The 27500-nt window shown below is 45.9% G+C and overlaps 1 protein-coding gene across 6 annotated transcripts in view; it reads right to left on the bottom strand.

Moving 5' to 3' along the window:
* The window catches only part of wdpcp (WD repeat containing planar cell polarity effector), a 63858-nt gene that overhangs the window by 5141 nt on the left and 31217 nt on the right, over positions 1 to 27500 (bottom strand). For 5 of the 6 annotated variants that reach the window (XM_068567199.1, XM_068567200.1, XM_068567198.1 and 2 more), the window contains 7 exons: positions 27469 to 27500; positions 23673 to 23858; positions 16348 to 16957; positions 11927 to 12115; positions 11701 to 11824; positions 10015 to 10078; positions 4583 to 4673 (listed from right to left, as the gene is read on the bottom strand). The exon at positions 27469 to 27500 is cut by the window's right edge and continues 102 nt beyond it. In XM_068567199.1, the coding sequence (XP_068423300.1) occupies positions 4583 to 4673; positions 10015 to 10078; positions 11701 to 11824; positions 11927 to 12115; positions 16348 to 16957; positions 23673 to 23858; positions 27469 to 27500 (1296 nt within the window). The remainder of the gene's footprint in view (positions 1 to 4582; positions 4674 to 10014; positions 10079 to 11700; positions 11825 to 11926; positions 12116 to 16347; positions 16958 to 23672; positions 23859 to 27468) is intronic. The other variant, XM_068567203.1, reaches the window with a different exon arrangement.

Genomic DNA, 27500 nt, shown 5'->3' with positions numbered 1-27500 from the left:
AGAGGATCTCCAGATAAAAGCTCTCGTCTCTTTTGTCCAACCCAAAAAAAACAAAAAAAAGGCCCCGCGAGCCAACGGCCTTTTTGTGAGGCGCCGCCGCGATGAGACCGAGAAAAAAACACAGAAACAACTTGGCTTCTCTTCCCCACGAAAAGAAAAGAAAAGAGATGCGGAGCGAGAGAAAAGAGAAAGAGAAAGAGACGCCTTCCACTCGCTCGCCCGCCTCACAGCGGCGTATCTCTCCGAATCAACACACACGTCAGCCAGACAGCTGTAAGCCGGTTCCAACGCCGCCGTGAAGAGCTAAGCTGAGATGTGTGTCCTCCATTGTCTGTGTGTGAGTGTGTGTGTGTGTGTGTGTGTGTGTGTGTGTGTGTGTGTGTGTGTGTGTGTGTGTGTGTGTGTGTGTGTGAATCTCCGTGCATCTCCGTTCACAATGGATGAACATAAACATGAGACGAGCCGCATAGAGAACGAGACTTCACCTGGAAGAAGCAGGAGATCAGTGATTGATTCTTTTCTTTCTTTCTTTTAAGTGAATAAAAGCGTTTGAAAGGTTTCGCGTGTCTCTCTCCATCGTCTCTACGCTGCAGTTCAAGTCCACTCGTTTCTATGATTTTCCTTGAAGCGGAATGAAATGATCCGTGGCGGCGATGGCCTAGATGCTACATGCTACATGCTAGATGCTAGGCCTCGAGCAAGAGGAGGAGAAGAAGAAGAAGAAGAAGAAGGAGCAATAGCAGAAGAAGAAACATCTTTTCTGCTATTGCTCCTCAAGAAGAAGAAGAAGAAGAAGAAGAAGAAGAAACAACATCTTCTCCTCTAGAAGAAGCAGAGCTGTTTGGGTTTTTCAGACGTTGAACGTCAAACAGTGAGAATACATCGTGTTCATCAACGAGCTTCACAAGGTGCCGATAGCTCTTTTTGCTAAGCTAAGTTAGCCGGCTGCCAGGAAGTGACTTCCAGCTGTGAAACGGCGTCACATTTATTTAACCTAAAACCTGCTGTTCGTGCTCGCAAGCTGAACTCAGTTAGCTTAGCTTAGCATAAGGACTGGAAACAGGGGGAAACTGCTAGCCTGGCTGTGTACAAAGGGAACACAATCACCTTAAAACGCTCGCTAACCAGCACGCTACGAGCTCTTTGTTTAACTTAACAAAGGCTGCAAAAAAAACTGTTTGACTTTCAGCTCCTCGCCCGCTGACTACCGCTGTGGAGTTGCCCTTGAGCAAGGCATCAACGTGCGTCTTCGAGGAGAGAACATTAACAGTATGTTTTGTACGTCAAGAAATTAGAATAAATGTTCAAATCCCTGCTGGATTTTATTTATTAAACACACGTAGCATCTTAACTTTTAGTACGAAACCGCGAGAGAATCCATCCTATAAACGACAGATCTGCATTCAGGAGGCTGTACAGTCTGGTTTTGAGTGTGTGTGTGTGTGTGTGTGTGTGTGTCTCCCAACGTCGTCACACCCAACTGCACACATACAGGACACTTATTTACACAAACACGTATGTCTCCGAGGTCTGTTTTGAATATTAGCTGGAGTGTGTGACTGGGAGAACAAACACTGTCTAGTGTGTGTGTGTGTGTGTGTGTGTGTGTGTCTGTGTGTGTTCAAACATAAACATTGTCGATCCGGAGCCAAAGGTTCCTGGAGCGGCAGCGTGGGAACCGTGTTTGGAGAGCATGCGAGCGCCGTGTTTAGTTTAGTCTGCATGTATGTTGTCATATATAGATTTAAATAAATAATTTTAAAAAAAGAACACGTGACGTGACGATCAAACACACCTGTTTGTGTTTCCACAGCAGGTATCGCCCCGAATCCCGTGATGTGGATACGCGTTGGTGAGGATCACGCATCCCATAATGCAGAACAAATATTAGCCGTCTGTAGTCGTGTTTAATGACAATAAGCCTCGGGATTTGTTTTAATAGCGACATATTGCACATCACGGTCCAGCGTTTCATCCAGGGGGAGTCGGGGAGCTCCTGTTGGGGGTCACGAGCCCAACAGGTGTAGAGGTGTAGAGGTGTAGAGGTGTGAAGGTGTAGAGGTGTGAAGGTGTAGAGGTGTGAAGGTGTAGAGGTGTGAAGGTGTAGAGGTGTGAAGGTGTAGAGGTGTGAAGGTGTAGAGGTGTGAAGGTGTGTGAACACCTGGCGGTGAAATCCTCAACGACTGATCTGAACCTGAAGAAATGTGAAGAACGACTCGGATGAACGCAGTGAAGAAGAAGTACAACGGAGCCGTTCCTGGAGGTGTGTGACGGGCAGGCCAGGGGCTGTGTGTGTGTGTGTGTGTGTGTGTGTGTGTGTAAAGCGAGACACCTGTTCACTGAAGCTCTCTGCTTGAAGCGAGACACTCATTATTTATGAGCTGGCTTTTCTGCTCCGTTTATGTGCTCGTCTGAATGTTGAGGCACAACTGAACAGTGCGCACACACACACACACACACACACACACACACACACACACACACACACATCAGTGATGTGAGTATCAGTGTATACGATTCAGTCAAATCCTCAACAACGCAGCTTCAACACATGAAGCATAGACTTCTATACAACCATGGAGTCGCCCCCTGGTGGTCAGGAGAGAGAATGCAGCTTTTTTCACGACTTCCTCGTGAAAGTAGACGTTTATTTAAATGAACTTATCAGGACTTTTGTCTCTAAACTTTTCTAAACTGGAACAAATAAAAAGAAAAAAACGGATTTGCATGAGATAAATATTCATGCATTCTGCATATTCTTGTTTTTTTCTCTTTCTACATTTCTTTGTGTTTCTTTCCTTCAGCTTCTTCCTTTCCCTGCTTTCTACCTCACCTCCTCCCTCCTCCCTCCCTCACCTCCTCTGTCCCTTCCTCCCTCCTTCTCTGCAGCGCTGTTGTCCAAGGGTAGGACACGCTGCAGGTGACGAAGGTAAATCATCTAGGACATAATTAAGAGGCTTATGAGGAGGCGTGTGCGTGTTGTGCATCGTATTAGAAAAAAAAAACCCTCAAAAAATAAGAAAAAGGAAAAAAAAACGCACACAAACGCTCGTAGTTACACAAACGCTCATTTTCATTCACAGACAAACACACAGACGGGCGGCCTGAGGGGTCTGACCTTATACGGAGGAGTTAAATACCTCTCTCGCCTCATTTGGCTGTCTGTGAGTACACACACACACACACACACACACACACACACACACACACACACACACACACACACTGCAGCATGTTGCCTTCTGGTGTGTTTTAATCACCAATGAAGGACTCATCAGACATGTTCATCTAGTTTCTTCACAAATTTGAATGTTTTCTGCTCACCCTTTGGCCCTTGAAGCCTCAGTGAGGAATTGTGTGTGTGTGTGTGTGTGTGTGTGTGTGTGTGTGTGTGTGTGTGTGTGTGTAATCAGGAACTCGGCTTGATCCCCTCTGGTATGTGCTTTCGGGAGTGTTTGTCAAAGGGCAGCAGCACAGCCTGAGGTAACGACACACACACAAAAAGAAAAAGGGCCTTTGCTGGTTTTCCTCCTGAAACCTTTATGTGTAACGTATTTAATTATCTCGGGTTAAAGACTTTATTCCTCAACACTTTACACTTCATATCGCCAGACTTCTGAGTTCATTTCAGGAGAAAATATAAAGAAGTTAAAAGGTGGAACCGCGAGATACGTCCATTAATAAATGTGTCTTATTCTATTCAGTGACTTGCTCAATGTTAACACGTCGTGGTGTCATTTATTATTAAGAATATTGCTTTTATTAATTCACTTGAACTGTCTTGTTTACGTTCGCGACTTTATTTGATGGCGTTATTTATTTAATCTCTTCGTAAAACAGTTGTTTTTTTAAAGATTTAAGATGTTATTACTGTCATATGAGAAGAAACCTATGGAAGTCCATTTCCGCCACAAAAAAAAGTGACTTCTCTTTTTTGTTGGTCATAAATATTACTTTAAAAAAAAAAAAAAAAATTGTGGCGTAAATGGACTTCCATGATTAACAGACAGTTACTCTTTACAATGAAAAGCTTATTTTGCTCCGAGAAACCACAGAATTACACTAAACAAATAAAAATTAAGGCACAAAATAAAAAATATGTCACAGTATCGCACAAAAATATGATAATAGTATTGCTATGATACAATATGATGATAGTATTGCTCATTGTATCTTTATACTCTATGCATTGCTACAACGTTGCTACAACGTTGCTACAACGTTGCTACAATGTCCAAATATGGTCGTGACAGGAAGTCACAGCAGACGTCTTCACGGTCTCGACTCATTTAAAGAGAAAACACACGGCGACAGGTTGCATGAATATATCAAACACGGTCTGATTTAAATCTGCTCCGCGCGGTCGTGACGAGGGCGGGAAACCCGTCAGGCGTCAGGGTTAGCATGGCGGCGGCGGCGGGTGAGCTACGGAGGTTATCGGCTCACATTTCAGATGAGAGGAGCAATAACGAGTCACGTTCAGGGCGTTAAACATGGTCAAACATTACGGATGTTTCATATATATATATATATATATATATATATATATATATATATATATATATATTTGGTTTCTTCTTACCGGCGGTCTGAGCCTGGATTTCATTAGCCTTCCTCTCGGCCACGTCCGCTAGCACCAGCTCGCCCTTATCGCCGGCCACATAATGGAGGTCCTTTGAAGAGAATGCGAAGAAAGAAAGAAACGTGAACGTTAATCTAAAATGAATCTGGACTCCGATGACAATAGTTTTTTTTTTCCTTGTGAGGGGTGGAGGGTGGAGGAGGGTGGAGGGAGGGGGGGGGGAGCGGGGGGGAAGAAGGAACAGATGAAATGAGAGGAGGGAAAAATAAAAAAAAAACAGCCGTTTGAAGCTCGACATCAGAAAGAGCACCGGTTGGATAAAATGCCGGTCGCTCCGAAAAACTTTGAAATCAGCCCGCTCCTCTTCCTCCATCTTCCTCCCTCCCCCCTCTACACCCTCATCTCTCCGGGAGGATGTTATCTGTCACATTTCAAAAGTGGGAGAGGAGGCGAGCGACTGTTCACCTTTCAGAAGCGTCTCTCCACGGAGGAGACACGCCCGGCGGAGACGCAGCGTCTCCCTGTTTGAGCCGCGAAGAGAGAGATAATGTTGTTAAACGACGTCTGAGGTGGACGCCATGTTTTCCATTAAGAGCACACGGCATCACACAGGGGCTCTGTGTTCAGGTGCTCGGGCTGCGAGCGAGGCCGAGGTCAGTCCATGCAGGTAAAACACCTGAGAAGGAGTCTAATAAAGCTGAACGGTCGCGTGAGGGACGTGTCGTGTGTCCCGAATATGTACGAATACTCGTGTGTGTCGTGTGTTCACAAATACGTTGACGTATTTTATTTTTGCATCTTCACAGATGTGCTGTATTCTCCCACAATGCAATGCACAAGGGAAATACAATACATACAATACAACTAGAAAAGAGCATGTTCCTGCAAAAATTACAACAAAATCATATTTATTGACGTTCATGGTGAATAAAAACCGGGACGGAGCGTCTTCAAGGACCAGCGGTAGGTAAGCGGTGATGGAAATGAGCAACGCGTTGCCCCAGTTGAGCTCGGCAACAACTAACATGAACAACAGAGACAAAAAGACAATGAAGACCAGCAGTCCGGATATGAAAGGATAAAAACATTTGAAAGAGAAGGAACTTCTGCGACTCAGAGAGTGAATCACACGCTCCTCCTGGCGCCCAGCGAGGGGTCGCGGGGTTTCCTCGGGCCGGGCGCAGGGGCCCGAGGGCCCATCAAAGGGCCCAGCGTGTTGAGGGAAGTCTTCCGCCTCAGCGACATCACAGGCCAGCGGGGCCGTGACTCGGGGGCTCGCCGCCGGATCGCCCCTCAGCTGGCTAAAGCCCGCCCCCAACTGGCTAAAGCCCGCCCCCAGCTGGCTAAAGCCCGCCCCCAGCTGGCTAAAGCCCGCCCCCAGCTGGCTAAAGCCCGCCCCCCAGCTGGCTAAAGCCCACCCCCCAGCTGGGCCTGCACCCGGCCCTTACGGTCCCACAGTGTAACCCCGCTTTTGTAAAGGAGAAGAAGAAGAGGAGGGGTGTGCGGAGAGGGAGAGAGAGAGAGAGAGAGAGAGAGAGAGAGAGAGAGAGAGGTGAAACTGAAGAGCTTGAATGGAAACAGATTGAGTAATTACAGAGCGGCGCCTGAGAAGAGTTAGGAGGGAAATGTAAAAAATGGCCGACGACAAAAAAGCCCTTAAAAAGATGACGACCCCTTAATTACAGAGAGAGAGAGAGAGAGAGAGAGAGAGAGAGAGAGAGAGAGAGAGAGAGACACAGAGGGAGAGAAAGAAAAGAACAATATGAACATTTGATGCCGCGGCGCTTTATTCCAGCTTAACTCCTCGTAATACCGTCTGAATCTGGAGAGAGACCCAGAGACAGAATAAACGAGTGATGAGAGAGAGGGAGAGAGAGAGAGGGGGGGAGAGGGGGAGAGAGAGAGTATCAGACTAAGAAGGGATAACAATAATACTGCATATAAAACCATCAGATATTACAACTCTTATTCCCAGACGCTCAAACGCGACACTAATCTTATTTATATAAGAGCTTTAGGGTTGGAGCTGATAGAGAGAGAGAGAGAGAGAGAGAGAGAGAGAGAGAGAGAGAGAGAGAGAGAGAGAGAGAGAGAGAGAGAGAGAGAGGTGGAGGACGCTAAGAGCCCGATATTGACTGATATTTGTGTTTCCTCCAAATAAACGAGGGATTAGGTTAACCGTCTCACAGCAGCGCTAACACGCAGCAGCGCTAACACACAGCAGCGCTAACACACAGCAGAGCTAACACACAGCAGCGCTAACACACAGCAGAGCTAACACACAGCAGCGCTAACACACAGCAGCGCTAACACACATTTCTTTTACCATAGTCTTAAGTAAAGGGCAATTTATTTATACTTTGCTGTAACGTATTTCCACGTCATGGCCAAAAATAATCTGTTTGATGTGGGATTGTCATGAGTATTGTATGGAAGCCCATTTCCGCCACACAAAAATTAGGACCTAAATAAATAAATAATTAGGACCAAAAAAAAACCCAGAAAAAATTGGACCAAAAAAATAAAAATAAAAACATTAGGACAAAAACCCCAAAAATAGGACAAAAAAAAGTTAAAACATTTCGGACCAAAAAAAAAAAAATCAACTTTTTTTGTATGTTTTCAGTTGTCTTATTTTTTTTCGTTGACTTAAAAAAAGGCAACAGAAAAAAAGAAAACAATTTCATTTCAGGAGAGAAATGAGAAGTCGACTACTGACTACAAATGTCAAAATTACAGTTACAGCCTAAATATAATTGTAGCTAATATATGTACACACAAAGTACATTGTTTTCCTTCCATTAAACATTTTTAAGAACTGAGTAAAGTGCAAAGTCCACACATATATTAAATGAATTATTTAATTTAAAGTAACCATCAACAGGCTTACAGGTGGTTGACGTTGTTAAGTTATCTTTTGGTAAATAACAAGAGCTCTTGAATATAAAACAGTTACAATGTTAAATTAAAAGAATACGTGAATTGAAACAAGATTGGACTATTTTGTGACTTGTACATGTTTTGTTGTATCAACAATACATATTTACATTTAAATGAAGGTATTGCAAAACCAAAGTGATGAAATAACATATTGCTTTGATCTTTTTTTTTATTTTCGTCAATGAAATGGAAAAAAAAGCTTTTTTTCTTGGTCCTAATTATTTTATTTTTTTTGTCATTTTTTTTTTCTTTTTTGGTCCTAAATATTTTTTAATTTCTTTTTTTTGTGCCCAATATTTTTTTGGGTCCTAATTTAAAGAAAAAAATTTTTTTGGGTCCTAATTTTTTTTGGGCGGGAATGGGATTCCACAGTAATGTGTCAAACTTTTATTATAAATGTTATTATCAAACTCTTCAGCCATCTTTATTTTTGAAGAGGCCGTGTGCATGAATATCTCCTCTCAGAGCTGCAACATCTGGATATATATAAATATATATATATATATAATATATCACGTCTCCCACGATTAACACACCGGCAGCAATTAGTCCCGTGAAAACAAATGTTTGAAGGTATTGAATTCCCCAATTATGAACTATAATGTGGTCACATGCAGTAATCGGCTCGCAGCCGTTACCCAGCAGCCCCGTGTCTGACTGATCAGATCGCTGTTCAGGACTTAACGTTTTATTAACGCTAATTACTCATCTGAGCCACAACAATGAGCTTATTGCCCAAGACGTGCGATGCCTCCTCCTCCTCCTCCTCCTCCTCCTGCGATAGAGGAGGAAGATAGGACGTGAACCCAACAGCTTTCTTTAAACTGCTGCCGTCGCTAACAAGAAACAGAACAAGCCCTCACGGCGCTCGCCGGGGGACGAGCGCCGACATCAGATTCAGATATCACACAAGTTGATTTAATTAACGAGCAACAACCAGAGCCAGGAGGAAGAGGAGGAGGAGGAAGAAGAGGATGAGGAGGAGGAAGAAGAGGAAGAGAAAGAGGAGGAGGAGAAAATAAAAACTTTTGGTTGGCTTGACTCGGCTGATGAACGAGCTAATTGGTTACATCATCATCATCATCATCAGAGGCTCATTATGGAGCTACAGAACAGCGGCAATTAGGGAAAAAAAATGCTAACGACTCAGTAACCCCCTGCTACTACAAGCCCCGCCCCCTTATCGCCAACCCCCCACCCCCTCCCTCCTCCTCCTCCTCCTCCTCCTCCTCCTCACTTAGCCCGACACTAAAGAGTTTCATTTTGACAAAAGGTTGGAGAGGCCTCCATTGTTCTGTGGGAAACAATGTGGCGGGGAGGGGGGGGGTCAAGGAGGGGGTCAGTACCCCTCCTTGACCCCCCTCCCCTCCTCCTTGACCCCCCCTCCTCCCCCATCAGCTGGCCAGCAGGTCAGAGCGGCAGCAGGCCCAGTGGAGCTGTGGAGGTGAAACGTCAGCGCTGCTCTCTTCGTCGCTGCAGCTGATTCATTTAGTTCACAAGAAGCTTCCAGAGAAAAACTTCTGCTTCTTCTGGTGCGTAACTTTGTTTTAAAGCAGGAAGTCCAAAAGTCTTCAAAAGGAACAAATTAGTAAAATACTTAATTATGTTTAATGATGAATTCAAACATTATTGACATTAGACGCTCATCTTCTGATTCCTTCTCTTTTTCTCTTTCATCTCCTCACCTCCTCCTTCCTCTCCTCACCTCCTCCTTCCTCTCCTCACCTCCTCCTTCCTCTCCTCACCTCCTCCTTCCTCTCCTCACCTCCTCCTTCCTCTCCTCTTTCAAGGTCCACAGGCTCAGCTCCTCCTTTTCAATCGGCTTCCCAGCAGCAGTACTTAGTGGGGAGGTAATTGGAACCAGTGCTATCAGTGTGTGTGTGTGTGTGTGTGTGTGTGTGTGTGTGTGTGTGTGTGTGTAGCATAAAAGGGGCCCATCATGAAAAAGGGGGTCAAACACATTGAGGAGCATTTCGGCATGGAGAGGAAGAAAGAGAGGAAGAGGACGAGAAGGCTGTGAAAAGATAGAGGCCCACACCTGCTCTACACACACACACACACACACACACACACACACACACACACACACACACACACACACACACACACACACACACACACACACACACACACACACACACACACACACACACACACACACACTCACACACACACACGGCTCACGAGTCATGTGTCAATGAGACTATCAGGAGAACAATTAGAATAAAAGTCTTGTGTGTAACTTTAAGTCAATAAAAGTCTCTTTTAAGACTTTTCTAGATAAATACATAATATTTATTATGATTTAATTGTTATGGAGGTTCATGATCTATATTAGTGCTGTTTTTCATTATTATCTTATCTTTTTTATTATTATCTTATTTTCTTTAACATTGTTTGTTGCTGTATTTATATATTTAGATTCTTAAATATAATTAACAGAGTTAATTCTTCTCGAAGGGTAACATTGTGTCAAAGTGTGCGTCGCTCACCATGAACAAATCTCTGGCTCCCAAATCCACGGCGAGGAGGAAGGCCTTCTCCAGGCGCTGGTGTCTGAGGAGAGAAGAATACAGAGACGATGAAGACAAAGACGAAGACGAAGACGAAGACGAAGATGAAGACGAAGCACGACAACATCCAGACAAGTAAAAGAAAAACAATCTGAAGAACACACACTGTTGGAATAAAATGGATGGATCAGTAGTACGCACACACACACACACACACACACACACACACACACACACACACACACACACACACACACACACACACACACACACACCTCTGCATATAAAACCGTCTTATAATTGAACTGAGAGCAGCGAGTCCTTGTTCTATTATGCAGAATTAAAGCTGAGAGAGAGAGAGAGAGAGAGAGAGAGAGAGAGAGAGAGAGAGAGAGAGAGAGAGAGAGGGAGGGAGGGAGGGAGGGAGGGAAGGAGGGAGGGAGAACAAAACAGCTCAACTTTCTGGGTCTGGAGCCAACATGAAACAAACAAACACAAGCGGAGAGGAGGTCGCTTCCTTCATTTGATGCTGATGGAGAGAAAGAGAATGCAGGTAGGAGATAAGAGAGGAGGAGAGGAGGAGAGGAGGACAGGAGGAGGGATGCCAAACGGAAAACGCCGCAGCATCCTCTACAGAGGAAGAAGAAAGGGAAAGGAGGGAGGGGAGGAGGGCGATTGCCGGATGGAGAGCGTCGGCGTGCGGAACAACGAGGTCTATTTCAGTCGCCCGGCCGCTTCAAAAGGCTCTCATGGCAGAAGGGGACGCGAAACAACAGCCTTCAGGTTTCACGTGAGGCGACGCGTCCTCGTGAATGACTCAAAGTGGCGAGCGCCGAGCAGCGAGCGCCGCTTCCTTATATGGAAGTCTTTTAAAACGGCGAAAAAGGGAATGAAAACGCATGAACTCGGCAGCTGAAGGTCACTGTGTGACGCTGCAGCTCCTGCTCAGACCCTGAACTAGTACCAAGACGTGTTGAAGGTTCACGTGTTGAAGGTTCACGTGTTGAAGGTTCACGTGTTGAAGGTTCACGTGTTGAAGGTTCACGTGTTGAAGGTTCACGTGTTGAAGGTTCACGTGTTGAAGGTTCACGTGTTGTGTTATGGTTTGTTAGAGTTGTGACTTTACAGCTGCATCATTTCAAACTAATAATCATCCTGAAAGTCATTTTTTTTATTGTTGGACCTGAAACCTTTTCATTTCTTTCTGTGTGTCATCTTCATTTCCTCTTAACCAGAAACATACAGACTGATATTTACACATCTGAACAACATCTCACATGTGTAACTTTTATTATAACACACATTCAAACAGCCCGAGTGGCTGCACAGACACACACTTTTTAGTTTGGGGAGGAAAGGGCCTAAAAATAGGTTGTTTTTAAAAAAAAATTCTGCTTTTTTTGTGTGTTGAATTACATTTTTTTTACAAGAAAATCTCTATAAAAAGTAAAAAGTGTGGCTCAGTTTTACGGATGTGTCGATTTAAATCAACTAAATAGTTTGAGTGTTAGTTTCAGAGGAAGCATCACACGGCTTTATGTGTTTAAATGCATTCACACATCACATCACATGCGACCTTGACCTCTCGACCCCCCGAAGAGCAGCGAGAAAAAAAAGCGATCAGGTGACGCGGTGAGGACCCGCACACAGTGTAGGTGTTGTTACCTGAGAAGGTGGTGAAAGAAGCGACGGGCGCACTTGCTGATCGGCTCCCTGTACTCGAGTATCACGGCATCGGAGAGAGGAGCGGGAGGAGCGTAGAACACGCCCAGAGCGGCCTCCAGCTGGGCTGCAGACACACAACACAAACGCACAACGTTACACTTCTTGCTGGAGTTACTTTGCGTAACGCCTCATTTGTAGGTTCACACATGGCATGCCGTGCCCCCACCCTCTCGCTCCGCCGTCAGCTGCAGCCTCAGCAGGTGGTTGGTGACGGCGCTCAGGCCTCGGTAGCACTCGTCTCCCATGATGCACCAGTCCATGGCCTCCAGGACGCCCAGCGCCTCCTTGACCTGCCCGCAGCGCAGCCGCTGCTGCAGCAGCTCGCCGGGGCCCAGCTGCCCGCCGGTCAGAGCGCCTGAGACCCAGGTGAAGACGACGAGGAAGAACAATGAGAACGTTTACACGGTGAAGCGCCGCCGCCGCCGGAGGCTGACAAGTGAATACACAACGCAATAAATATGGGGGTTAACTCACAAATCAAACACCGATTTTGACTTTTCTATATTTTGTTTTCTGTTCACGGATGAGCGTGACATTGTTGTTACATTGTTGATCGTTACATTGTTGATTGTTACATTGTTGATTGTTACATTGTTGATCGTTACATTGTTGATTGTTACATTGTTGATCGTTACATTGTCGTTACATTGTTGTCACATTGTTGTCACATTGTTCCTTTCATTATTTCTACCCCATTTGGTCGTTGCGTTAACTTCACGCACTGCGCAGTGAGTCCCTGTTCACCAGGATGTGAGTTTTTAAATTCAAATGGGTTTTCCGTGACAGCAGAGTACATGTTGATGTTGATGAGTACATGTTGTTGGTAATGTATATGTACACGGTGTGAGTACACATAATCGTGAAGCACTCACTTGAGGTGAGGACGCATGCAGTGGATCACTTTTACACTCTGAAGCAGCACTGGATCAGTTAGACTGACATCGACGTGTCAATCAATTAGAGGAAGTCTGTTTAATCCTCAGTGTGTGTGTGTGTGTGTGTGTGTGTGTGTGTACATTATGCTGAATAATGTAAGGATGTGTTTCCTGGTCGTTGAGGTGTCTGGTTCTTTGTGTAGAAGACAGAATGTGCTCGTGTTTTTAGCTTCGTAGCGCACACACACACACACACACACACACACACACACACACAGGAAGTAAAAGTGTAACAATCAGCAATGTAACAACATTGTAACGATCAACAATGTAAACAATGATAAACGAAGAATCAAAAGCAGAGAAAAGTTTTGATGAATTTAAATCAACGGAGGAAAAACTGCATCAAAACATCAGTGGACAAACTCTCACACAGTTTGTGACATAAAGTGTCAGCGACATGATGTGTGACGGTGTAAACTAGACTTTATTTACTCTTCAGTTTGTTTGTTTCCTCCTCTTCATCGTGGAGGAAGGAGAGGAAACACAAGGTGACTCCAGGTGATGTTCACGTTGTGTGTGAAGTCACTGAACTCAAAGTGGACGAAGCTGCACGCTGAAGGTGATCGCTGACGAGCCAGACAGCAAAGTCACCACCGCCTCTGCTGATTAATAGAAGTTGTGTGTGTGTGTGTGTGTGTGTGTGTGTGTGTGTGTGGAGGGGGGGGGGGTTGTTGGAGCAATTAAAATGACAAGCTGGCAATTAGCAAACCCCCAAATCCCCTTAAGAGTGGGCTAATGTGGCTAATACATCAGCTGAGCGTAGTGCGGCGTGTGTGTGTGTCTGTGTGTGTGTGTGTGTGTGTGTGTCCTTGGGTTGGGCGTTAACGTCTTTTCTGAGCGGAGACAATGGCTCATTGTGGCGACGAGGAAAAGTCAGATCTCTCCCACGCCTTCAACTACTTATTGAACACGAGTTGTGTCAGTGTGAGACGACGACAACGAGTCCATGAAGAGTACACAACGAGTACATGGAGAGTACACAACGAGTACATGAAGAGTACACGATGAGTACACAACGAGTACATGAAGAGGTACACAACCACAACGTCACAAAAACATGATGCATACACAACGAGACACGATGAGTACCTGAAGAGGCCACCATGAGACACAACGAGTACATGATGAGTACACAACGAGTACATGATGAGTACACAACGAGTACATGAAGGGTACAAAAAAACTCCAGACACACTTCAACTGAAAGGAAAAGGAAGTCTTCTTAAAATAAAGAATGAAGCATAAAAACAGCATCTTTATAAAATTAAAATAACTCAAATTATTGATAAACTCGTCGGCCATTTTAACAAAAGCATTAATCCAGTAATCAATCAAACTGTTGCCTCGGCTTGACTCGACACACGTCACCGTGCTTCATTTTATTTACAGTTACGTAATTAAACCTCAACGATATTTCCACCGTCGCCGCAGAAAACGACTTTTTATTTTCTCCCTCTCGCTCGGCGAGCAGCTCGCTCCCTCGCTCCCTCGGCCCGCTCGCTCGCCCGGCGGAGGCCGAGCCGCGGCCACCGCGTGCCCAGATGAGATAACTCTGTGCATGCGGGAGGGTGAGGGGGGAGGGAGGGGAGGGAGGGGAGGGAGGGGGTGACACCGGGGAGAGCTGCCTCCTATGGAAGAAAAAAAAAAGCTAAACTTGGAGCTGGGCCAAGTCTTTCTTCCTCGCCGTCTTGCGACTCGCTCCTTCTGTCATGTAGCGGCCGTATGAAACGAGTCAATACAGAGGAAGCAAACAAACAAATGAGTTGGAGTGTGTGTGTGTGTGTGTGTGTGTGTGCATAGAAGCACAGAAATAGAAGAATACACACACATATGTGTGTGTGTGCGTGTGTGTGATGGGGGGAGAGAATTATCATGGAGAAAAGACGTGCAGTGACTTTCTTCATCAAAACCTTGGCAGACGATCAGAGGAGGGGAAGCTATTGTTGGAAGACACCCTCCCCTTTCCCTGTGCACACAGGGAAACACAGTGGGATACACACACACACACACACACACACACACACACACACACACACAGTGAGGTGCACACAATATTCTACCTTCCACCCCCTCACTCCTGCTTTCAAACTTCCGCAGAGAGCTGCGTGCCACTGTCACATCTTCTTTCCAAAGTCACAATTAAAGACGCCGGCTATGTGCACGAGTGTGTGTGTGTGTGCGGGTGTGTGTGCGTGTGTGTGTGAGTTAGAGGTTGAGGTGGCTGCTACGGCAAAGGAAAAAACATTTTGATTGGCAAACTTTATCTGGGGGCCCCGAGGGACCGCGCAGCCACTGTAAACGATTTATCGGAAAAATGCATCCCAGAATGCACCTGGGGGGAGGGATGGCGGGGGGGCTCTTGCCCCGGGGCGATTATTGAATGACCTCTGAGAGCGTGACTCCTGCTAACCTTCCCCCCGCACCGTCAACAAATTAACTTTTCCCCCTCCTCAGCATGCGAGGAGGTGAGAGGACGCCGCCGCCGCTCAGGAGGTTCAGAGGCGGAGTCCATCCCCGAGAAACAGAGGAAGACTCTGCGGCTCTTCGTCGCGAGGAGACGACGACGAGGGTTTGTGCTGTTAGCTTAAAAAACAACAACAATACACGCGTTAAAATATCTCCTGATACAGAGTCTCGCTCGATCACCTGACGCTCGACGTCGTCGCAACGAGCCGAGAAGCTAAGCTAACGTTAGCAACGCATTCAGTGTAATAATACATCGTATTAAAAGCTGGTTGATATAGTTTCTTTAAATGAGATTTATTCATTATGTGTGAAGTAAAGATGATTTTCTTTGTTTGACGTCACTAGAAATGAAATATCTGGAGTTTTTTTTTACAGTTTTTTGGACGAACTATTGATCTGAAGACGTCTTAGACTAAAGAAATAACCACAAAGCTATTGAAATATGGGTAACAATAACCCAACCTCACTTCACTCATCATGTGCAATGTGTTAGTATCTGTGAACCTTCTGATAAAGCTGCAATATTCTAACACATAACTTTCTTCTACCTCTCTTCCACAATCCAGGAACAGCTCATGTGTTACTGTTATTTAACACCTTTGTTTTTAAACTGGATCTAAAAGTGTACATATTTACTACCTTTCTTGTACATATACCATCATATGTATAGTGTTTTTATATCTTATATATTTCTTTCTTTCTCATTATACCGTAAAAGTCGGGTTATAAGCCGCTACTACCTTCGGTGGGTGTCCCCGCTAGCTCCTCGCTGTAGCCAGCTAGCGCTGCTGCTAGCTCTCCGCTAGCTGAGCGGCTAGTTCCCCACTAGCTAACTGTTAGCTCTCTGCTAGCTCTCTCCGATAGCCACTGAAGGTAGCGGGACCAGCCCCGGCTGGACGCCCAACGCGGGGACGCTGGCATTAGCAGCAAGGAGCTAGCAGCGCTAGCTTGCTATAGCGGGGACAATCACCGAAGGTAGTAGCGGCTTGTGAGTGTGTTTTTATTTCCTGAACTATTGAATCAGACAGCTCTGCACAAGAAGTCCAAAGCGTCTGGACCGCTGGTCTCTGCACAAATGGCAAATAAAAAACCTTGAACTTTGAACCTGAATAGAAAAGTAGGCGACTCTGTTGAGGTTCTGCCAGGGCGCCGCCATTCTGTGTCCGGGTCTCGTTCCACTCACCCAGTCTGAGCCTCAGGGCGGCCAGCGGGCCCCCGTGGAAGCCCAGCATCAGGACGTCCCCCTCCAGGCCGGCGGCCCACCGCATGGCCTCCAGCCCCCCGGAGCAGCGGAGGTGCTCGGAGAGCCTCAGCGTGGCGGTCGGAGTCGCCGCCGCCGCCGCCTCCTCCTCCGCCACCAGCGCCACGCCGACGGGCGCCAGGCCCGCGTCGAAGCACATCAGCTCGCCCTGCTCGCCGCCCGCCATCACCACCGCCCCGGCGGGATGCCAGGCCAGCAGGGCGGGCGGCACGGGGCAGAGGGCGAGCAGCGAGGCGCCGCGGCGCCGGTCGTACAGCACCAGGGACGAGTCGGCCAGGCCCAGGAGGAGGGCGGTCTCGGAGGGGTGGCGGGCGCAGGACACGGCGCGGGACGGCAGCGGGATGCGGGCGACAGACAGGCGGCGCGGGAGCCCGCGGGCGCATTCGTAGACGCAGGCGTCGGCCCACGACCCGCCGCCGAGGCCGGGCGCCGCCGCCGGCATGGGAAGCTCCACCGTCAGCAGCTGGTGGGGCTGCAGGACGCTGAAGACGCAGTCCAGAGGATTCCCTTCAGACCGGAGGGAGCCGAGCACCTAGGAGGAGGAGGAAGAGGAGGAGAGGAAGAAGAAGGAGGAGAATAACTTCATCATGAGTTTACTAAGTGCTTTGAAAGACAAGACAACAACAAAGCAAAAGTAAACTCAAGGTAACGTTTAAACCATGATAAAACAGTACAAGAGATAAACAAATCATTACGATGAGAACAAAATTCATGAGATTCCTCTCACAGAACGGAAGATTTTAAACTGATCTCGCCCCGAAATGCTGAAGTTCAAACCCTGTAAAACTATGAAATTATAAAATATTTTAGATTCTACATCAATTTCAGACGAGCAGCCATGAGACGATGCTCGAGGAATCTCGACACCTTGGTTGACTTTTTCCTCTAGCGCCACCGGGAACGCGACATTTAAGCTTTTGGGAAATAGAACAACAAGTCTCGCATCCGCTGCCGTGAAATTTGGTTGTATTAATGTTGGCGACACTTCTGGCTTTAAATACGGCACCATTGTAGCGTCAAAATGTGTCCCAATACTTTGTGTTCAACGTTAATTACCTGCGTGTTAGCATGCTAACGTGCTAACATGCTCTATTTGGCTCAAACCACTCTCACACATCTTCGTTTAGTTTTTGGAGCCAAAAATGAGTTGGAACAACTGATGAAGGGAGACGTTCAACGTTGTTAAATGATCCCACGTGTCTTATTAAACCGTAAAAGTCGGGTTACAAGCCGCTACGGCCTTCGTCGGCTGTCCTTGCTAGCTCCCTCGCTGTAGCCAGCTAGCGCTAAACATTCAAGGGTCGACGTTTGACTGTGAATCAGCGGGAAGGAAAACCTCCGCTCAGGTGAAGTCTCTGGACAGATTAGTTTTGACCGTCTGCATGTTTTCCTCCCGGCGCTTCAGGCTCGGGTCAGACGGAGGCTTCAGTAGTTTAGCATCGCTAAACGAACCGCGTGCAAACACTTTGTTTGTTCTGGTTTGGACACGTAGGGAGATGTTTGGGAATTGGAAGACGCCAGAAAAACACAGAGCGAAAGACCGGAGACGGAGGACGTGAAAGAAAGGAGTGGCGGCGCGGCAGAACCCCCCCGGAGAGGGAAGACATAGAGCCTTCCACTTCGCTCGCAAACACCCGGCTGTCAATCAAGACGGCTGACGATAAGAGCTCAAGGTCAACCGGCGTCTTCTCCCCGGGCGATAAACAACCCGCTTCTGTTTACCTGCGCAGGCGGTGACGAACGAGCGAGGAAGAGGAAGAGGATGATGCGCGGAGGAGGCTCGGGAAGACATTAGGCCCGACGGTCAAAAGTGAGATTGTCTTCGCCGCCGGGGCGGAGAGACACACAACGGGCGCCGCTAAGCACCGGCGCTGATGGAGGAAAGGCCGTGTCCTGGGTGGCGCCGTGGATAAAAATAAAAAAAAAGACACCCACCGGGAACCCGGGGAACGGCGTGGCGGATGACAGGAGGCGTCAGCCCGGCAGCCCGGCGGCGCCGCGGCTGCTAACGGAGGCTTTAGCGGAGGGATTTCACCTCGCCAAAGCCTCTATCAGAGCCGCGGTGACCGTGGCAGCTTTGGCTAAATGAGCCCATTTCTTTTTTCGCCGTGTGGACAGAAAGAGGGATCGGCTGCACCGCCTCTCCTCTCACAAAGCTGCCCGGCCCTGTATTTTTGGCAGGCATTGCCAAAAAGGGACTTAGAGAGGGAGGAAGGGTTTTTTTTCCCTTCTTCTTCTTCTTTGCTCGTGGTCTACAGCGAGGCAGAGAAGCAGATGACTGTCCTCCTGAAAGCTTCTTTTGCCTCTCCGTAATCCCCCAGAGCGAGCTGCAGCTCCCCAGGGGGGGCTGTGTGTGTGTGTGTGTGTGTGTGTGTGTGTGTGTGTGTGTGTGTGTGTGCGTGTGTGTATTTATCTGGAGAGCTACATTTCTGCAGGGACAAAGTGACACATGCATTAAACAAACTTGCACACAAACATGTAGCAAGAACCTTGTAGCTCCGCCCCTAAAGCGTCCTCATGAAGCATAGACTTCTATACAACCAGGGGAGTCGCCCCCTGGTGGTCAGGAGAGAGAATGCAGATTTAACACATGAAGCATAGACTTCTATACAACCAGAGGAGTCGCCCCTGGTGGTCAGGAGAGAGAATGCAGCTTTAACACATGAAGCATAGACTTCTATACAACCAGAGGAGTCGCCCCCTGGTGGTCAGGAGAGAGAATGCAGCGTTAACACATGAAGCATAGACTTCTATACAACCAGAGGAGTCGCCCCCTGGTGGTCAGGAGACAGAATGCAGCTTTAACGCAGAATGCTGTCGCAGGAATCAAGACCTACTTCCATCTACAACACAAACCCCTCCTGACCCCCCCCCCCCCGCCTCCCCCCCTCCCTCACCACATCTCATCCTCTCAGCTTTTCATCTCGTGCCCGGCTGCCCGCTGTGCCAGGATGCCACCGTGGCACCATCGGGGATGAGGAGCAGCTGATTCAGCTCTGCCTCCTGATCGCTGACCTCTCCAATGGGGGAAGGGGGGGGGGGGGATCAGCTCCAGAGCAGCGAGGAGTAAAACCTGCATGGCCCGGTTCAAAGATTCATTTCAAAGAGTCCAAGACACCAGTTTGTGTTTCATTTCCACGCGTCCTGAATACACAAACACTGGAGGAGGAAGCCGTGTACGACTTGTCGGGCTCGTGTGGTTCGATTGGCTGCAGCCGTCGGACCACGAGCGGCTATTTACACCATTATACAGTAGGAACGGGATGAAGTTAACGATATTTTCCTTCGCATCAGCGCCACAATCGATAGATCCTCGCTGGACGGCGAGAGCCTCAAACGTCAACGCATCGATTAATCTTTTCCTGTTTTTTTTCCACACAGCTGATTTACAGCGAGACGTTTTATGAATCTATAAGAAAACGCCTTAATCTCATAATCATTATTTCATTAAAAGGCTTCTCTGACCAGCGAAATGTTCAGTTTAAGATCCAGATTTAAGATATCTCCACACCCTGAACGTCTCCTCGGAGGCCTTTTCAGTGCGATATTAATAAATAATAATAAAAAGCGTCTATAAATCTCAATAGTGCTACAGTAGAAAACGCAGAACTGCATCTCTGCTTTTCTACAGTCACAACATTTACTGCCGTCAGCACAGCAGCCGGTTTTTTTTTAGACTCTGGGTCTTTTTTTTTTTTTAAGGCCTGGTTTTACATTCTGCAAAAGGACCCTGAAGGCAACACAGCTGATTAGGAGATTAGAGCGCCGCACTCGAGACTTCCAGGGTTACAGTCCGAGTCGCTCCGCTCACAGAAACTGCAAACACTCGCGCTGCCGTAAGCACAAGACACGAGGACACCGCACGGACGAGGACGCGACCACAAGAGCACGTAAATATGAAAGTGTGAGAGTTTGTGACCTCATGAGAACATGTGATGACAGTTTGTGTTCTCATGAGAACATATGATGACAGTTCTTGATCTAATTAGAAAATATGACAGTTTTTGATCTAATTAGAACATGTGATGACAGTTTGTGACCTCATGAGAACATATGATGACAGTTTGTGACCTCATGAGAACATATAAGGACAGTTTGTGACCTCATGAGAACATATAAGGACAGTTTGTGACCTCATGAGAACATATAAGGACAGTTTGTGACCTCATGAGAACATTTTTGATCATATGTTTCATCTCCAACTCTTTCATTATTTCCAAAGCAACAATTTGCACAAACTGCCTCCTGAATAAAGTCACACGAAGAAAGAAAAACTTCTTGAAGAGAAGTGTGGAGAGGACACACGTTACCGTGCCGACTGCGTCCTGAGAGCATGAAATAGAAAAATGATGAAAGAGAGAGAGAGAGAGAGAGAGAGAGAGAGAGAGAGAGAGAGAGAGAGAGAGAGAGAGAGAAGACAGACATGTGCACAAAAAGATGACGAGAAAGGGAGAGAACGGGAGGAAGTGAGACGGGCGAGTGAGACGTGAAGAGAAAGACGCAAAGAGAGAGAACGGAGAGATAGAGAGAGAGAGAGAGAGAGAGAGAGAGAGAGAGAGAGAGACCTCTAGTACGCAGCTTTCTCCTGGTTATTGGTTTCAGTGACTGGTCAAAACTATTCTTCTCCATTCTTCTCCTCTCTCCCTACCTCTCTCTCCTCTTCCCTCCCTCCCTCCCTCCTTCCCTCTCTCTCTCTCCGGCACCTTTTCTCCCCCTCCGTGGCGTGAAAGATAAAGCGGACGGGCCCAACTGTGTGGCTGGCCCTTGTTCACAGCAGTGGCCTTTTGAAGCCAATTTTCCAGCTCACGGAGCAGAGAAAGACGGGGAGAGACGGAGGGAGAGAGAGACGGAGGGACTCGGAGGAGAGTCGAGGGATGAAGGGATTGAGGGGGAGGAGGAGGAGGAGAAAGGGAGGAGACTGGGAAGTTTTGAGGTGTGTGAATCAGGGGTTTCTGTCGAGGTACTGATGTGAGAAAAATAAAATAAAAATGCACAGCGGGATTATACGAACCCCGCCAAAAAAAAGAAAGAAAAGTCCTCGCACCTTAACCGCCGTCATTTGGCGGCGCTGAACGTAATTGCGGCGCAGAAAGGAACGATTTATTCACACCGCCCGAAAGTGTGGAGGCAGTGGGGATATTTATATTTCTTTTTTTTTTTTTTACAAAGCGGTGGAGCTTCGGGGGGAAATTCTGCACTTTGGATTCTTCACCCGACCCTCCAGCGCATCGCCGAGCACGAGCGCTTCTGCACGTCAAGACTGAGAATCAGCCCTTTCTGCTGCTAATGCAGCTTCTAACTCTTAATCGTAGTGTTCTAGCATTAATATATATGTATATATATATATATATATATATATATATATATATATATATATATATATATATAAGACAAAATTCTAAAGTCCCTAATAATTAAAAGCCGACAGAAAATCACACGAGCGCAGATCAAACGCCTGCGGAGAGAAACTGTGTGGCGGCAGATAACAGGATAGTCATACGCTTATTTCTTTTTGAATAAAAAGAACATAAAACAGCATGTTCGCAAACATCAAAACACACATACAATCAAAACAAAAACAACAACGACACAAAATAAATAAGCAGGAAGACATTCATGTGGCGTTTCTCTTTTCATTCAGATTATTGAATTGCAGGAGACGGTTTGTGTGTGTTTGTGTGTGTTTGTGTGGAGGGAAGCATGAAGGAAGGATGATTAAAAATGTTAACTGGATGCATAAAAAACAAGTATGTATGTGCCCCCCCCCCCACTCTTTGCATGCCACGGCTCCACTTATCAGCGTGAGGAAGAGGAAGAGGAGGATGGAGGATGGAGGAGGGGGGGGGGGGCATACAAATTAAGACCACATAGGGAAAGAAATCAGACTTTTTTTTTTAAATGCCGAGAGACTGGCTAGAAAATTGGCTTAGTGCTGCAGATAGCGACCCGAACAAAAGGAACATATATATGAGCTTGAAGTGATTGAAGTAGCTGGCGTCTCCCGATGTGCGCCGGGCGTTTGATTCCCGCCACGGCTCTTACATAAACTGCTCGCTTAATTTCACACCGCGCATCTGAAAAATGACAACAAACGCTTTCATTAGAAGCGCGATGCCGCAGCCCCGCGAAGAGACTTTAATGTTCCTGAAGCGTGGAGGAAGGAAGGAAGGAAGGAAGGGAGGAGGAGGTGTGTGTGTGTGTGTGTGTGAGAGAGAATAAACTAGGTGAAGGAGTGTGATAAATGTGAAGAGCGTTCCAAAAAACAAGAAGCGGTGAACAGCTTTGCTTATTTCAATATTCATGTCCCCCCTCCCCTCCCTCAATTCTCTCCTGCGTGATTTTGTTTTCCCAGCATGCAATTGGTAACGCTCATCTTTCCTCCCTCTCGCTCCCTTCCTCCCGTCTCTCTGGTGCGGTGAAACCGTTTGCATGCGCTTACCGAGCGGCGCCGCACGAGGAGCGACGTTGAGCCCGGTTCGGTAATGTAGGGGAAGGGGGGAGTCGGGTTTTTGGGGTTGTGTGTGTGTGTGTGTGTGTGTGTGTGTGTGTGTGTGTGTGTGTGTGTGTGTGTGTGTGTGTGGGGAGATCAGGTTGTGTGTGTGCGGGGGTGTGTGTGTGTGTGTGGGGGGGAGTGCAGGTCTTTCATCTGCCTTTTTGTTTTGGCACGAGGACAATCCTCCGGTGACATGGAATCGGGTCACGGGTGAGGTTCTGCCAACGGCCTTAAGGATGTGCGGAGGCGTTTTCCTTCACGCAGCTCAGCTTCCAGCTGCTCAAGATGCATGGAGGTGGTGCATGGTGGTGCATGGAGGTGATGCATGGTGGTGCATGGAGGTTATGCATGGAGGTGATGCATGGTGGTGCATGGAGGTGATGCATGGAGGTGATGCATGGAGGTGGTGCATGGAGGTGATGCATCGTGGTGCATGGATGTGATGCGTGGTGGTGCATGGAGGTGGTGCATGGAGGTGATGCATGGAGGTGATGCATGGAGGTGATGCATGGAGGTGATGCATGGAGGTGGTGCATGAAGGTGATGCATGGAGGTGGTGCATGGAGGTGGTGCATGGAGGTGATGCATGGAGGTGGTGCATGGAGGTGGTGCATGGAGGTCCACCATTTTCTTCCCAAACGGGAAACTTTTTCCTCTTAAGGTCAGAGGATGAAAACCAGAACTCGGTGACCTCACCACGACCCAAGTCTTGCTCCAGTTGTAAGAGAAAGTGTGTGTGTGTGTGTGTGTGTACCTTGAGGCCTTCAGCAGCAGAGCAGCTGAGCAGCACCAGGTTGTTCCTGTGTGTGTCTGTCGGGGTCCACGGCTCGTCACCGGGCTCGTCCAAGTCCCACCAGCAGAGCGCCACGTCCTGCAGGCGGTTCAGGCGCACGCGTCTCAGGAGCCTCCGGCCACGCCCACTCGCCTCCACACACACCACCTGGACACACACACACACACACACACACACAAGAGGATGCGTTGAGTGAGTCCTCTGGATTTGGACATCTGAGGGCTCTGAAACTTCCCCAAATATCACTCATGTGCTTCCCTCCCCATCTTTGTTGTGTTGTTGTTGTTGATGTGTACGGTTGTTTTTCATCTTCCATTATTAATGCGTGTGTGTTTTGTTCGGTCGGGGCTTGTTGTTTTAGTGATGTGCATATTTTTTGGGAAGGTCTGCCACGCTCTGCGGGCCCCAACAAAGAGACGCACAGTAATGAGCTCTCACAGGCGCTTGAGGGGGCACACACACACAGACACACACACACATAATGCATGTATGCACACAAATACACATGTACATACATGTAGAGGCACCGGTATAAAAAAGTACACACGCTTTTTACACACACAAACACGCACATATAAACACACACACATACACACACATGCACATAAACACACACAAGCACTTTTAATGCAGGTGAAATTGTCTTACAATGTGACCCTGCTTTCACGCGCACCATGGCGCGCACACACACAAATGCACATGCACGCATGCACGCACACACACACGCACACACACACAGAGTGACTCACATAAAGTCAGGTTGTAAACGCAGTTTAATTATAAATAAAATTTATGAAACAACAGTTTCAAAGCACAGAAACGAGTAACTGGACAAGCTGCAGGTTCAGTGATCCATGTCTGCCCCTTGAGGGGGGGAGGGAACAAAGAGGGGGGGGGGATGAATTAAATGATGGAAGTACATCTGATGATAAAGGGAACAAAGAGTTTCCCCAAACAGCTGAACGGGAGATCACCGACAGATTTGAAATAGGAAATAAGAAGAAAATCTGAAAATCACTGGGTTAATAACACACACACACACACACACACACACACACACCATCCCTACCCATCTTTTTTCTGCTGGCGTTTGCTGGTCAGCAATAATCAAAAACCACTTTCTGTGGGCCGGATTAGTTTAGCCCCCCCCCCCCTCCAACACCCCCACTCTCCCGTCTCCAGCTTAGCCCACTGGACCAGGGCGAAGTGCATGTGTGTGTGTGCATGTGTGTGTGCGTGTGCTTATGAGTGTTTGTTGTGGGGGGATGGGTTAGTTGTGCACACGTGTGTATGTCGCAGGTTGCATGCACATGCATTGACAGAGGTGTGTGTGTGTGTGTGTGTGTGTATGTGCGAGTGTGGGGGGGTCTTATCAGGACTCTTCTTCTGGAGACATACGCAGGGCAGCAACGATTGCTTTTACACACACACACACACACACACACACACACACACACACACACACACACCCTCAACAAAAGGGGCCTGGCAGCAGTAATGTGATAATGCCCGGGTTAGCGGTTAGCGGCTAGCGGAGGAGGACACAGTGGCGTTTAACCAACGAACAGGAAGTGACCATATGTGGACTGAAGGAGGAGACGTAGAGATGCTGAATACGTCTCTGGTGTCGACCTGTCAATCACCTCGTAACCCCGCCCCTAAAGCGTGCCCTGCTTTATGGTCTGTTTGATTATAAATGACCGTAATGTCTTTTTAACCCAAGTAAAAAAAATATGCTCTCAAAAATAAAATGCTGTCCAAAAAAAATTTGCTCTCAAAAAAAAAGAAAAAATTTGCTCTCAAAAAAAATTTGCTCTCCAAAAACAAAAGTTGCTCTCAAAAACAAGAAATGCTCTAAAAAAAAATTTGCTCTCCAAAAACATAATTTGCTCTCCAAAAACATAATTTGCTCTCATAAAGAAGAAATGCTCTAAAAAAAAATGTGCTCTCCAAAAAAAATTTGCTCTAAAAAAAAATTTGCTCTCAAAAAAAAAATTTGCTCTCCAAAAAAAAAATTTGCTCTCAAAAAAAAATTTGCTCTCCAAAAACAAAATTTGCTCTCAAAAACAAGAAATGCTCTCCAAAAAAAATTGCTCTAAAAAAATATTTGCTCTTAAAAAAATTTGCTCTCAAAAAACAAAATTTGCTCTCAAAAACAAGAAATGCTCTAAAAATAATTTTCTCTCCAAAAAAAATTTGCTTTAAAAAAAATTTCTCTCAAAAAAAAATTTTCTCTCCAAAAACAAAATTTGCTCTCATAAACAAGAAATTCTCTAAAAAAAATTTGCTCTAAAAAAAAAGTGCTCTCAAAAAAAAATTTGCTCTCCAAAAACAAAATTTGCTCTCAAAAAAAAAATGTGCTCTCAAAAAAAAATTTGCTCTAAAAAAAAATTGGATCTAAAAAAAATTGCTCTAAAAAAAATGTGCTCTCCAAAAACAAAATTTGCTCAAAAAAAAATTTGCTCTAAAAAAAAATTTGCTCTCCAAAAACAAAATTTGCTCTCAAAAACAAGAAATGCTCTCAAAAAAAAAAAATTGCTCTCAAAAAAAAATTTGCTCTCCAAAAACAAAATTTGCTCTCAAAAACAAGAAATGCTCTCAAAAAAAATTTGCTCTAAAAAAAAAAAAGGTCTTAGAAAAATTTGCTCTCAAAAACAAGAAATGCTCTCAAAAGAAATTTGCTCTAAAAAAAATTTGCTCTCAAAAAAAAATTATGCTCTCCAAAAACAAAATTTGCTCTCAAAAACAAGAAATGCTCTCAAAAAAATTGCTCTAAAAAAAAATTTGCTTTTAAAAAAAATTTGCTCTCAAAAAACAAAATTTGCTCTCAAAAACAAGAAATGCTCTAAAAATAATTTGCTCTCCAAAAAAAATTTGCTCTAAAAAAAATTTGCTCTCAAAAAAAAATTTGCTCTCCAAAAACAAAATTTGCTCTCATAAACTTGAAATTCTCTAAAAAAATTGCTCTAAAAAAAAAGTGCTCTCAAAAAAAAATTTGCTCTAAAAAAAAAAGTGCTCTCAAAAAAAATGTGCTCTCAACAAAAAATTTGCTCTAAAAAAAATGTGCTCTAAAAAAAATGTGCTCTCCAAAAAAAATTTGCTCTCCAAAAACAAAATTTGCTCTTAAAAAAAAATTTGCTCTCCAAAAACAAAATTTGCTCTCAAAAAAATTGCTCTAAAAAAAAATTTGCTCTAAAAAAAAATTTGCTCTAAAAACAAATTTGCTCGAAAAAAAATTTGCTCTCCAAAAACAAAATTTGCTCTCAAAAACAAGAAATGCTCTAAAAAAAATTTGCTCTCCAAAATTTTTGGGAGGATTTTTATTTTTTTAAACATTTTTTTAGAGCGTTTTTTTTTCAGACCAATTTTTTTAATTGCGAGCAAAGATTTGGAGATAATTGACTTACATACAACAAATTTGCTTGGGTAAAAAAGACACAAATCTACCTTCATACTAAATGAACATCACGCTGTATAGAAGAAGACTTGAAACTAGAGATTGAGACATAAACTCATGTTTACAATGTTTACTGAGGGAATACATCAAGAGAGAAGTAGAGTCACTTATATAGACTTCTATACAACCAGAGGAGTCACCCCCTGGTGGTCAGGAGAGAGAATGCAGCTTTAACACATGAAGCATAGACTTCTATACAACCAGAGGAGTCGCCCCCTGGTGGTCAGGAGAGAGAATGCAGCTTTAACACATGAAGCATAGACTTCTATACAACCAGAGGAGTCGTGCGGTTCTACGGACCTTGGTGTCGGATGGAGAGAGCTTCTCCAGGC

Source organism: Clinocottus analis, unplaced genomic scaffold, assembly GCF_023055335.1.
Source record: "Clinocottus analis isolate CAN_PGR_092001 unplaced genomic scaffold, fCliAna1.0.p SCAF_8, whole genome shotgun sequence".
NCBI classification, from domain to species: domain Eukaryota; kingdom Metazoa; phylum Chordata; class Actinopteri; order Perciformes; family Cottidae; genus Clinocottus; species Clinocottus analis.
The sequence above is the reverse complement of the archived record's forward strand: the minus strand, read 5'-3'. Positions and strand labels throughout refer to the sequence as shown.